Source organism: Alligator mississippiensis, chromosome 6 (assembly GCF_030867095.1).
Source record: "Alligator mississippiensis isolate rAllMis1 chromosome 6, rAllMis1, whole genome shotgun sequence".
Taxonomy (NCBI): Eukaryota; Metazoa; Chordata; order Crocodylia; family Alligatoridae; genus Alligator; species Alligator mississippiensis.
The window spans coordinates 48561846-48576048 of record NC_081829.1 but is presented as its reverse complement, the minus strand read 5'-3'; the positions used below and the strand labels follow the sequence as shown (position 1 = coordinate 48576048).

Here is a 14203-nt window from a genome sequence, read left to right as displayed (position 1 = left end):
AGAAGAGTTTAGCTTTCTTCTTAGTCATAGCATCCTCACCAAACTCTGCCCAATGTCTCAATACACAAGAGAGGGGGGTACATTTGCTAACCTTACTGTTAATAGTACCCATTTCAGGACCCTGTTCTGACCGTCCGACTTACCTGGGATCCAGGGATCTGTTTTTAGTCCTTGTCCTCACAGGGGAAAAATCACTGGTCTTGGACTCGGGCCAGACAGAATACTTACAGAGATAATCCCAGGCAGACGTACTGACGGTAGGCCTTATGCCCTTTCTACCCTCTCACCCAGGTGCCTGTTACTGATACTTTCACTCTATGGCGTTGCACCGTTAGGCTACTGCCGCCTCAGCGATCCAGCTTCTCCTGAAACAAAAGTCTCACCGGGAAAAGAAATCCCGGGGCGCGCTTGACTTTTGATAAGAAGAAGCAGATAAACTGGTCGTCAGTTAGTCCGGGCAAAGCTTATCTACGGCAGTCCCATCTGGGGTGCCAAAAACTGTTAGGCCCCAGCCCAAGTCTGGGTTCGTGCCCGGTATGCAAAGGCCAATAAAGATACCAGGGGTGAAAGTATAAAAATGATTTATTGCTAGCAATAAAAGGTGCAAGCGGAATAATCTCCCAAGACAAGCACAAGCACATTCAATACTGAGCCCCTTATATACCAGAGGTTGAATCTTCATAAGCATCCTTGTTTGCTAATTGGTTATAAAGGAGTGACGCAAGGAGTTCTTTACTGAGCATGTCTCTATACCTGTGTTTTAGCTATGTATCTCATTAACGTACATATATGTTCCATTAGCATACATCTTCCCCGCCTCGGGGTGTGATTTTTAGTATTTTAATGAGCTCTTTGCTCCAGTACCTCTGATTCTGTTTTTTTGTTTTCAAGCTTCCTCTATCTAAGACTGTCTGCCCCTTATCATTGCAGATGGGCATTCGACACACAACATTCACTTTTGCTTAGGCTTTGCATAGTAGTTTCTAGGTCAAACCTTACACAAGGAGGAATATTCTGCACTGGTCCAGACCTGCAGGGAGTGAACGGGAAAGCCAAGGCTGCAACTGAACTCCAACTACCTACAAGTATCAAGGACAATAAAAAGTTATTTTTTAAATATGTGAAGAGATGGAGGAAAAGCAAGGGTAACATTGGATGCCTGCTAGACCAGACAGGACAACTGACAACCGACACCCAGGAAAAAGCCATCTTGCTAAATGGGTACTTTGCGTCGGTTTCTCACCAGTCCCTCATTATGGGATGGGAAGGCTCGGGTGAGGGAGATTCCCTCCATCAATGCTAACCTTCTGAAGGAATACCTTTCGAGGCTGGATACCTTCAATTCAGTTGGCCCTGACAATTTACACCCCAGGGTACTCAAGGAGCTGGCAAGCATCATAGCTCAGCTCCTGGCATGGATCTTCCAGAACTCCTGGTGCTCCGGTGAAGTGCCCGAAGACTGGAAGAAGGCCAATATGGTGCCTATCTTCAAGAAAGGAAGTAAAATGGATCCAGCAAACTACAGGCCCATCAGCCTGACCTCTATCCTGGGGAAGGTCTTAGAAAAGATTATCAAAGAGACCATTCTTAACAGACTGGCTGATAGCAACATCCTGAGGGATAGCCAGCATGGGTTTGTTGTGGGTAGGTCTTGCTTGACCAATCTTATTTCCTTTTATGACCAGGTGACCTGTCACCTGGACAAGGGAGAAGAGATTGATGTCATATATCTTGACTTCAAAAAAGCCTTCGATCTGGAATCCCATGATCACCTCTTAGCAAAACTGGCCAACTGCGGCCATGGGTCCACCATGATCCGCTGGCTGGGAAATTGGCTCCATGGCTGGGCCCAGAGGGTGGTGATTGATGGAAGTCAATCGTCATCGTGTGCTGTGACCAGTGGGATCCCTCAAGGCTCTGTCCTTGGGTCTATACTATTAAACGTCTTCATTAACAATGTGGACATTGGTGTCAAAAGTGGACCGGACAAGTTCACCGACGACACCAAACTTTGGGGTAAAATGTCCACACCTGAGGACAGGAGAGTGATCCAGGATAACCTGGACAGGCTCAGGAAATGGGCAAATGAGAACCTGATGGTGTTTAACACTGAAAAATGCAAGGTTCTCCACCATGGGAAGAAAAACCCTCAGCATGCTTATAGGCTTGGCAGTGCTACGCTGGCTAGCACTATGGACAAAAGGGGCTAGGGGGGTCATAGATTCATAGATTCATAGATGTTAGGGTCGGAAGGGACCTCAATAGATCATCGAGTCCGAACCCCTGCATAAGCAGGAAAGAGTGCTGGGTCTAGATGACCCCAGCTAGATACTCATCTAACCTCCTCTTGAAGACCCCCAGGGTAGGGGAGAGCACCACCTCCCTTGGGAGCCCGTTCCAGACCCTGGCCACTCGAACTGTGAAGAAGTTCTTCCTAATGTCCAATCTAAATCTGCTGTCTGCTAGCTTGTGGCCATTATTTCTTGTAACCCCCGGGGGCGCCTTGGTGAATAAATACTCACCAACACCCTTCTGTGCCCCCGTGATGAACTTATAGGCGGCCACAAGGTCGCCTCTCAACCTTCTCTTGCGGAGGCTGAAAAGGTCCAGTTTCTCTAGTCTCTCCTCATAGGGCTTGGTCTGCAGGCCCTTGACCATACGAGTGGCCCTTCTCTGGACCCTCTCCAGGTTATCCGCATCCCTCTTGAATTGCGGCGCCCAGAATTGCACGCAGTACTCCAACTGCGGTCTGACCAGCGCCCGATAGAGGGGAAGTATCACCTCCTTGGACCTATTCATCATGCATCTGCTGATGCACGATAAAGTGTCATTGGCTTTTATGATGGCTTCGTCACACTGCCGACTCATGTTCATCTTGGAGTCCACTAGGACTCCAAGATCCCTTTCCACTTCCGTGCCACCCAGCAGGTCATTCCGTAGGCTGTAGGTGTGCTGGACATTTTTCCTCCCTAGGTGCAGCACTTTGCATTTCTCCTTGTTGAACTGCATTCTGTTGTTTTCTGCCCACTTGTCCAACCTGTCCAGATCTGCTTGCAGCTGTTCCCTGCCCTCCGGCGTGTCTACATCTCCCCATAGCTTTGTGTCATCTGCAACTTGGACAGAGTACACTTCACTCCCTCATCAAAGTCACTGATGAAGACATTAAAGAGTATCAGTCCAAGGACCGAACCCTGCGGGACCCCACTGCCCACACCCTTCCAGGTCGAAACCGACCCATCCACCATGACTCTCTGGGTGCGACCCTCCAGCCAATTCGCCACCCACCGGACTGTGTAGTCATCCAAGTCACAGCCTCTTAACTTGTTCACCAGTATGGGGTGGGATACCGTATCGAAGGCCTTCCTGAAGTCTAAGTATACGACATCCACCCCTCCTCCTGTGTCCAGGCGTTTCGTAACCTGGTCATAAAAAGAAACTAGATTGGTCAGGCACGATCTGCTTGCCATGAACCCGTGCTGATTTCCCCTCAGCATAATTTGTCCTGCCGGGCTCTCACAAATGTGAGCCTTGATAATTTTTTCAAAGACTTTGCCAAGGATGGAGGTGAGACTGACTGGCCTATAGTTGCCCGGGTCCTCCTTCCTCCCCTTTTTGAAAATGGGGACCACGTTGGCCCTTTTCCAGTCCTCCGGGACTTGGCCCGTGTGCCACGAGCGTTCAAATATTCCCGCCAGTGGCTCTGCAATGATGTCGGCCAGTGCCTTCAGCACCCTCGGATGGAGCTCATCTGGGCCTGCCGACTTAAAGGCATCCAGTTCTTCCAAGTGACTCTGCACCATCTCAGGGTCTACGCATGGAAGTCTGGTGCCTTGCTGCTGCCTCTCTACAACCCCAGTGAGAGACTTGTCATGCCCCTCGCTTAGGAACACTGAGGCAAAGAACTCATTGAGGAGTTCAGCCTTGTCCCCCCTGTCTGTCACCAATTGTTTCTGCCCATTTAGCAGGGGTCCTATTCCTCCCTGGGCCTTCCTTTTACTCCCTATATCTCTAAAAAACAATTTCTTGTTGTCCTTTACTTGGGATGCCATCCTCAGCTCCATGGTAGCTTTGGCCCACCTAACTGCCTCCCTACAAGCACGAGCAGAGGAGGTATATTCGTCTTTGGTGATCTCTCCCTGTTTCCACTTTTTATGTGCTCCCCTTTTGGCCCTTAGGCTGCCCTGGATTTCTCTGGTCAGCCAGGGAAGCCTCCTGGCCTCTTTCCCTCCTTTGCCTCGCTCGGGGATCGTCTTGCTTTGTGCCCGAAGGATCGTTTCCTTAAGGCACAGCCACCCTTCTTGGGCTTCCATTTCTTCAAATCTACTCTGCAGTGCGTCCTTGACTAATCGCCTGAGTTCATTGAAATCAGCTTTCCTAAAGTCTAGCACTTTCACCCTACTAGTTACCTTACCCACTCGACGTCTTATGGTGAATTCTATTATTAGGTGATCACTGTTCCCCAGATGGCTACCGATCTGGAGGTCCGCTACCATGTCATCTCCCGTTGCCAATACCAGATCCAGTATGGCATTCCCCCTAGTGGGACCATGTACCTCCTGTGTCAGGTGGAGGTCCTGTATACAGGTTAGAAACCTGTGTGAGCGGTGGGACTTTGCTGTCTGCGTCTCCCAGCAGATGTCCGGGTAGTTTAGGTCCCCCATGACTACCGCCTCTTTAGCTTTTATGGTCTCCGAGAGTTGCCTCAGGAGTCCCGAATCTCTTTCTTCCCCTTGATGTGGGGGTCTGTAGCAGACCCCTACCACCAAATCCCTTTCTCCTTGCCCCCCATGTAGCCTAACCCACAATCCTTCTACTTCCTCATCCTCGGATTCCGTCTTGATGAGGGTTGATGTATATTGCTCACTGACATAGAGCGCAACCCCTCCCCCTTTCTTCCCCACCCTGTCCTTTCTGTACAATCTATAGCCCTCAATATGTACCGCCCAGTCATGGGATGAATCCCATCAGGTTTCCGTTAGCCCCACTAAGTCATAGGTGTTTAGTGCAAGCAGGAGTGCTAGTTCATCCTGCTTGTTTCCCATGCTCCTAGCATTAGTATATAGGCACTTGAGCCCTTCGACTGGTGCCTTTGCTGCCCCCCCGCTCTGAGTCCCAAGGGGCCCTTTGATTCTTACCTTCTCATTTCTTACCTGTGCCGTAGCGCTGGCCTCCCCATGGCTTTCAGGTTCCCAATGCTCTCTTTCTTCAGGCTGGGCTGTCCTTGTGGGTGCCACATGGTTTGGTGGTCCACAGCTTCTCCTGCCCTCATCTTCCCCTCCTCCCGACGAGCCTAATTTAAAGCCCGCCGGAGGAGATCCGCCAACCTAGAAGAAAACACACGCTTACCTTTGGGGGACAGGTGAAGCCCATCCCAGCTGAGCATGTCCCTCGTCATGATGTGCGGGTCGTTGTCCAGGAAGCCGAAGCCTGCCTCGAGACACCACTGCCGAAGCCGCCAGTTGGTCTCTCGGATGCAGTTCTCATGCCGTCTTCCATGTCCGTTCACTGGTAGGATGGAAGAGAATACCACCTGTGCACCGAACTCCTTCAGCACGCCGCCCAGAGCACTGTAGTCCGCCATCAGGTGATCGGGGGTTCTCCTGGCCGCATCATTAGTACCCACATGGACTAGGACCATGGGGTAGTAATTGGTGGGCTTGATCCTGGCCTGGATTACCTCCGTCACATCCCGAACCTTTGCTCCAGGGAGGCAGCATACCTCTCGTGCTGAGGGGTCCTGGCGGCAGATGGGCCCTTCCATGCCTCTCAGGATGGAGTCGCCTATGACGAGCACTCTTCGCCTCCTCCTCTGGGTCCTCTTGGATCTCTTGATCTGTTTGGAGTGTGAAGAATGTGGTGTTTCTTCCTGCCCAAGGGTTTCCTCCTCCCCTTCCATCTCCTGCAGGATCTCCAGGGCCTCGTACCTGTTCTCCAGTCAAACTGGAGAAGCTGGTACCGATTCTCTGCGAGCTGCTCCGGTCCTGGCTGTGACCGTCTGCCACTCTGCTGCGGAGGGCATTCCCCGGGCTGCTTCTTCCTTCGGTGCCTGGTCCTGCAGGGAAAGGAAATATCTGTCAATTTCATCCTCTGCCTCCCTTATCCCCCTCAGCCTGCTAACCTCCTCCCGGAGCTCCCTCACCTGCACCTCCAGAGCCCCAAGACGGGCACCTGCCGGACAGGTGTGGGGGCCCCCAATCTCTGCCCCCCCCAGCCCTGCTGGGAATCCCCCACAGGCCAGGAGGTAGGGGGACAGCAGGGCCCATGGGCTCAGTCTGGGTGGAGGCCCCAGACCAGCCGCGGTTAGCCTTGTCCCCCTGGGCAGAGGCCCTAGCAGCACTCCTCGTAGACACCATTCTGAGCTGCTGTTTGTAGACCTGTGTGGTGTCTACACCCTACCCCTACAGGAGTCTTACTCCTGGCCCTCCTGGCCCACCCGCCGGCATGAACGCCTGCGCAAACGTCAGCATGCTCTCACAGAGCGCGCCTGTTTGCGTGCTCTGTTCGCGCTGCGCAGCTCGGGAGCGCGGCTCCCTACCGGCTCAGCTATATGGGACCCTGGGGGCTTCCCCTCTGGATCCGGCTCAGCTGCGCCGGGTCCCTCCGCCTCACTTACCTTTGGGGGATCAGCTGTTGCTGCCCCCGCTGCCGATTCCTCTGCTGCTGCTGCTGCTGCTGCTGCTGCTGCCGCCGCCGCCTCCGATCAGTCAGTTGGTTAAGGGGGCACACGTGCGTGCGGGACACACGTGTGCCTGGCTCCTCTCCTTCCCGCTGCTGGTTCCCGAGTGCTGGGAACTACGTCACCCCACGGCTTTAAAGCCCATGGTTTGAATTACCCGCCCCTGCTCCAACGGCCAATCAGGCGCCCCGGTCTACCCGGAAGTGCCTGCCAGCAGTTCCGCCCCCTACGCTCCCCCGCTGGGGGGATCCGCTGCCGCCGGAGCCTGCTCCCCAAGGGTTAGCCCCGGGGGTGCTCTCTGGCCTGGGGGGACAGTCCCCTCCCTACCCTCCCTGTTTGCACGCTCTGTTCGTGCTGCGTGGCTCGGGAGCACGGCTCCCTACCGGCTCAGCTATATGGGACCCGGGGGGCTTCCCCTCCGGATCTGGCTCAGCTGCGCCGGGTCCCTCTGCCCCACTTACCTTTGGGGGATCAGCTGTTGCTGCCCCCGCTGCCGATTCCTCTGCTGCTGCTGCTGCCGCTGCCACCTCCAGTCAGTCAGTTGGTTAAGGGGGATACACATGCGTGCGGGACACACGTGTGCCTGGCTCTTCTCCTTCCCACTGCTGGTTCCCAAGATTGACCCGAGATTGACCTTCCCGCTGCTGGTCATGATTGACCACAAGATGCAGATGAGCAATCAATGTGATGCTGCAGCTAGTAAAGCGAGCAAAATGCTGGCTTGCATCCATAGATACTTCTCAAGCAAATCTCAGGACATCATTCTTCCATTGTACTCGGCCTTGGTGAGACCACAGCTGGAGTATTGTATCCAGTTTTGGGCTCCACAATTCAAATAGGATGTGGAGAAGCTTGAGAGAGTCCAAAGGAGAGTCACACACAGGAAAACAAACCTTATGATGAGAGGCTGAGAGCTATGGGATTCTTCAGCCTGGAAAATCGCAGGCTCAGGGGTGATCTGGTGGCTGCCTATAAGTTTATAAGTGGTGCTCACCAGGATCGGAGGAAGGTTTGTTTGCCAGAGTGCCCCAAGGGATGACAAGGTCAAATGGTCACAAACTCCTCCATGACCGTTTCAGGCTGGATGTAAGGCAGAACGTCTTTACTGTCCGAGCCTCTGAGGTCTGGAATAGACTGCCACTGGATGTGGTTCAAGCACCTACTTTGAATGCCTTCAAGAGACATTTGGATATTTATCTTGCTGGGATCCTATGATCCCTGCTGACTTCCCGCCCCTGAGGCAGGGGCTGGACTTGATGATCTTCCAAGGTCCTTTTCAGCCCTAATGTCTATGAAATCTATGAAATCTATATATCAAACCTGACCTCTAACACCTACTGTACAGGCCATTTTCCACCACTGAAAGCAGGCAGACTTTTAACAATGAAGCCCCAGTAACCATAGGAGCATATTCCCAAATGTGGTGAATTCCTTAATGTCTTCAGATCAAGATAGGATGCCTTTAAATATGAGTTATCAGGTGCAGGCACTGGGAGATGCTTCTAGAGGTCTATTGTATAGGAGGTCTAACTACACAATCTAATGATCCATTGTAGCCTTTAACTCTATGAATAGTAGATTCTATGGTGGTTTTATGATGTAGAAAAAAAAACTGGCAGGAGATAAAAACCTGTTCTTAGGCCCAACTCATCAACTCCTTAAGCATATACTTAATTTTGATGAATGTGTCCTTAAGAAAGTGTTTTGTTGAATCAAACCAGGGACTTGGATGCACTCTCTTAAATCCATTTCTCCAGATTTGAAAGTTTAGTACATTAATCATCCAATCTACCTTTGATCTGCTCATTGGACTTAGATCATTATAGTAACACAGAATGTCTTTATTTACAGTACAACATATTGGCTGCAAAACATCTAAGTCATCTATGAGAATCCCCAATTTGCTGCTCTGCAAGCACAGTGCAGACCTGTGGAACATTGGAATAAGTGTTTTCATACAAGATGGTCCCTTCTTTGTTGTACGTTTGATACTGATGAGCTATTATGGAGTAATCAATCAGATGCTGGTGTTTTTCACGGCTAAGAATATCTTAATCTTGATATTACAACTGTACCGTTTAACAGTGTTATTGTTAGACTTCCGTACTTCCCTCCAGGATCAGTCAAACACCTGGAAAGGAGGAGTCAACTGCTGCCCAGGTGAGCTTAAAGACACTGGTCCCCCACCCAGTGACGGTGCTACTGATATGGGAGAGCACACTGCTATTGCTCTGGATGATTCTTCTATACCAATAGATTGTCAGTGAATTCATCCATAATTCACTACAATAAATGATGTTTCCCTTGGATTCTTTGAAAGGGCTTGGCCTGTTTATGTTCTCAAGTGGTCCTCAGTCCTTATGGTTCTGACTCATCTCCCTTCCACCGTAAGATGGATTTTTGGCTCTGAAAAACAAGGAAAGATGTTGAAGCAATATTGCCAAAGCATTGACTTTTTCACTGGATTTTGGTGAGTTGCCACCATATCTATATCATATTTATCCAATGGAAATAGGCAGCAGTAGTTTGTAGAAATAAAAGAAATGAAGCTGCATTTGATACATTAACAAACTTGTTATCATCTTTGGTGGCATTGTGCTAATGTACTCAAGTGTATTTATGTCTAAGGACAAAGATCAACAGAATTACCTGAAACTGAAAAACGTTTAACTTTGCCTCTATCGTCAATCTGTAGATACAGAATGGTGAATGATATATTTGCCTATCACAAAAGTTATTTCAGCAATGCATAAAAGTGCATGTGAACAGAAATAATGCATTTCTGTGGTCACTATGACATTTACATGTTGTACATTCAGGGAATGCAAAAACAATTTCTTTAAAGTTACCTCATACTTCAATGGGTTCCATGAAAACTATGCAACTCTACAGAGTAACATTCAAGACCAGGAAAACCCTTTCTCAAAATGAGTGTTCCTAATGCTTCTTTGATTCCAAATCTGGAGATTTTTTAATTTAGCCCTGTAGCTCTCTAAATGAAGGCTGTTTCTGTATTTCTGTCATGTAGGCATCCTCTGCAAAGGAATTTGTCTTTCAGTTACAACTAGACCTAGCCAAAAAGTTAAAATCAAGAAAAAAAAGCTTGAAAAACTTCTATTTCACAGTGTTTGAAATTAAACCAATGTTTTAAATTGCTCTTTTTTCACTATTTTTTGCCTTTACTCAAGCATGTAGTCACACTGAATGCAATGGAAGACTGGCTTTCGTTTTTCACTTTATAAAGCACCTAAAGTACCTTTTACCTAGTCCAAAGGCTGTCTGGCATTCAAATACAGGAGTTACAGATTTTAAAAGTCACAGTAATAATTCTTACCATTTCCTGCTCTTTTAATTTTGGACTTCTTTTTAAAGAAAATGTGCCAGTCATTATTTGCAGAGATTTTGTGATGTGGCCATATGGATACTAGGAGGCAACTTAGTTTGGGTTTTTAATTCAGATCTAAATGTAAAACACTACAGCATGGCTGCTAACCAGCTGTTCTCTCTAAAACCCCGCACTGTGGTAAATTTAGAATCAGGTTTTGAGGCTGCAGCACAGTTTTTCTTTTGGACTTAATGCTGGGCTATTCACATTTATTTTTAATTTTCTCCACTTCATCAATATATTAATTACCATGTAAAACAGTGTTAAATGCATTTGTTCATTAATCTGCAATGTGATAATCTTACTATAATATTCTCACAGATTCACAACAAAAAGGCTGCATGAATTGTTTTTACCCCACAATCTACTTAAAGGCTGATCTTAGTGACAAAGTGCAACAGAAGCTGTTGGCTTAGTAAGTGGTCTCTGTATCCACCATCAGAAGGATTTGATAGCAGTATTAATCTCTGATTTTCAGTCTCCCTTCTTTTGCACATTGGGAAAACTTGCATTATCTTCACTGGGGGCAGAACCAGTCACAGAGATTGGCCTCTGACTGGATCCCAGCACTGCTGAATTTTCTTGGCTTATAGGTTCACCTCTCATACTAGCTTTGGTATAGGCTAAACGTGTGTCTTCCTCATGGTAAGACAAGCAGATAAATTAACAAGACGCTTAAGGATGAGAAGTCTATCCCCTGTGAAACCTCAAGTGTGGTCACAACACATCCCAGAGGACAGCAGACTGGTCACCTGGAGTCACAAATAGTTCAGTAAGGAGCTATGGAGAAGCAGACTAAAAATTCTACTAGTTTGTGTCCATTTAGTCATGGCAGAAGATTTTATTTGCAGGAACATTATACCTACCCTCTCAAATGTTTTTACTATACAAATGAGTTATGTTTCCAGCAGCCTTTATGAATCAATTGATTTCTATCTAAATCACCCAGCTGGGAGCAGAGAATTGCATTGTAGTATAAGCCTTTCCGATTTTTGCAGCATGGAAGAGAGAGAAAGTATTTTCTTCAAAATACACCAGTCTCTGTGACATATCTCAAGAACAGTTGGAGCCATATTTACTGCCTTTCAGATCTGGAAAAGAAGCTTCTGAGAATGGGAAATGGTTAGCAAATTCACCCAAGGAACTACTCTCCCCCGAGTCAGCAGAATTATATTACAGTGTTTCCTCTTCTATTTACAGATATTTATTTTAGTTGCTTTATATGCTATTTGGTATTAATCTTCATTACAATTCTTACTTCCTGTTCCTTCTGCAGCTGAAATGTATTCCTTTTTGTTTTGACATTTGCTCAGGAGTTTGTAGCCCCTAAACTTCTAGAAAAATTGTGACTGTTGAACATACTGAAGTCTGATTTTACCTTGTTTCTATTTGCATTTGTAGTGTACTGTACTTTCTGGAGCCATGTGGAAATGGAAAAAAATATGCGATTACTTAAAAGATTCCAAGTGTTTTTTTGCAAATAAAAGGCAGTTACCTCAGGCATAGCTGCCAACTTATTATATGAGACCTGACTGTTATATGTTCCCATTAATTACATCACCACATGCTGATTTAATTAATGTTCCCATTGATTACATCACCACATCACCACATCACCGTTTTCACCAATGGTATGTTAATTACTTAGCCCAGATTCTGATCTCACTCAGTCCAAAGTAAATCCAGCCCAAAGTAAATCCAAATCAATAGCAGTGAATTCTGTTCCACTCCACATAGGTTATTTTACCACTCTCCTCTCCATAGTTTCTGACTGTCACTGAAGTTGCCAACTTGATCATTTTCTCTCTTATTTTTAAATGTATTTCGGTCATTCTAAATTGGCTGAAATGAAATCTTTTTATTTTGAAGACCCTGAGAGATTTAGAGAAAATAATCCTGATATTTAAAGGACTTTTAGAAAATCTTTAAAAACTTCTAACATTGTTAGGAACACAGCATGGTTATGGCAAAATTGGAAAATAATCTTAAAAACAATATGCCCCCTTAACAAAGTACCACTAAATCAGTTAGTTTAAATAGTGATAAGAGTAGACTTTGACAGAGTGTCAGGATACACTTCAAATCAGAGACCCTGAATGCAAAACAACAATTCTTTCCACATCATATTCTTCTCATTATCTAAGATACTTAGCCTAGCATATTAAATCTGCCAAGATGAACTATTACCTTACCAAAAGGGTAAATTAATTTTAATCAACAAGCAGCAGTAGTATATGGGCTCACCACCCTTCAGTGCAAATGTGACAGGTGGGTGGGACCGGAAGTCCTGCCCCCTTAGCCCCACCCCTTTCCCTTGTATGGTGCGTGGTGTCACCAGCCTCGCCCCCTGACCCCAGTCATGTGGTGCATGACATCAGCAACTTCGCCCCCACCCCCAGTCACATGGTGTGTGACACCACCACCACATGGTCCATGACATCAGAAGGACAGCCCATGCAGACCCCCAAAGCCCAACCCCTAATGCTGCAAGAACCGCCCTAGACCACGTGGTACAGTTATGACCTATCAGGTCCCAGACTGCTCTAGCCCCGATCAGAGCACAAGAATGGCCTATGGGGTGGCAGGGTGGTGGTGTGACCCCTCTAACAACCCACCCCACCACCCCCAACCAATTGGCTGGGATTTCAGAGGCCTCAGACCTCCCAAGAATGATGCTAAACCAATTGGAACAAGTAGAGGGGGTGGGATTTAGGCTGCAAGCCCCACCAGGTCTATCTGCTTTCCCAAATGACCCCTCTGTTTATCTGAGACCATGCTAAGGCAAGCAGAGGCAGATATGGATTCTTTCACAACACCTGTAGGCCCACTCACTACAACCCCAAGACGGTCTCATAGAAAGCATTACTGTAGAAATAGTTTTGAGGAGGAGGCCAGGCTCCTAGTCCAAAGACTCTTTGAAATGCATGACCCTATTTGGGAAGACCCAATAAACAGGCAAATGGAGGAGGCCCAGGCCCCGAAGCAGACGTTGAGAATTTGGAAGATGGTGCCAGAGCCTGCATGTGAAGTAGAGGTCATTGCAGAGGAGAGACCAGTAAGAGACTTGGAGCATGGTTGTGATGGCACTTGGATTTTAAGGATAGTGGTGTGGGTTCACTTCATGGCACCTGTGAGTTTGGAAGTAGCTAAGGACTGATTAAACAGCAGCTAACTCTTATTTGAACGCCTTTGCAGTTAGATGAAGACTTTTTAATGACTCCAGAAAACCTACTCACCAGTACACCAGAAGGAAGCATATGCTTCTGCAGAGAACAAAGACCAGATGAGGCTGAAGAGTTCAGAAGACAATTAAGCATTGAATCAACAGATGCTGTTACAAGTCGTGAACGTAAAGTATTCATGAAGTCTCTTGTTCATGTTTCCTTTTATGGCATAATGAAATACTGCTTGAGGAAGAGACTTTTTGACTTATGCTGTGGATACACATTTGACCTAGTGAGTCAAGAAGCCCACAAATGTGTGAATTGGTTAGATGAAGACATAAATCAAATAATTCATTAACTTTGCCAGGAAACATGTCTTGATAGCATTTTCAATGCTGTTATAGCCATTGGGTTTGCCAGGAACATTCTCAGAATTATTGGGAAACATTTAATTCAGGTTAGAGAGCTTCTAAACGCTGTGTATTCTTCAGGAGATCCTAATGCTGCCCTTCATGATTTGATCACTGAGGAAGATAAAACACTCATACCCTATATTGAATGCTTAATTGGTACTAGAGATTATAAAACCCTACTTAAGAAAAGGGCTTAGCAAAAACAGTTTAAAATGGAGGGGTTTATATCTTTTGCTGATCTTGGTGGAAGGCTGGTAGCTATGAGGTTGTAAAGCACATCAACAGTTTTCTACATCTAATGTAGATTAGCATTTGGTTTAGTGTCTTGGATCTCTAATCACATACATATACTTTTTTTGTAAAGATAAAACCAATGAGACTTAATGGTCACTAGAAATGATAAAAAAAACCCTTCTTAGGAGAAGGGGTAACAAAATAAACTAGTAAATATTGTAAAAGTTTTTGATGGAAAAAAAGACTGAATTTAAAAATATATATTCTTACAGCTTTTGTTTGGTATGGGGGTGGTGGGTTGTGTGTGTTATAAAGAGAAACCAGACCACAC

General features: G+C 46.8%; 1 protein-coding gene across 4 annotated transcripts in view; it reads left to right on the top strand.

Moving 5' to 3' along the window:
- Positions 1-14203, top strand: part of TMEM26 (transmembrane protein 26) — a 76032-nt gene that overhangs the window by 52143 nt on the left and 9686 nt on the right. Inside the window, exon 6 of one of the 4 annotated variants that reach the window (XM_006267425.4) lies at positions 8528-11579. The exons of the other annotated variants lie outside the window; for them this stretch is intronic. Coding sequence (XP_006267487.1) covers positions 8528-8943 — 416 coding nt within the window. The 3' untranslated portion in view covers positions 8944-11579. Of the gene's footprint in view, positions 1-8527; positions 11580-14203 lie in introns of those variants that run through there. 4 annotated transcript variants of the gene reach the window in all.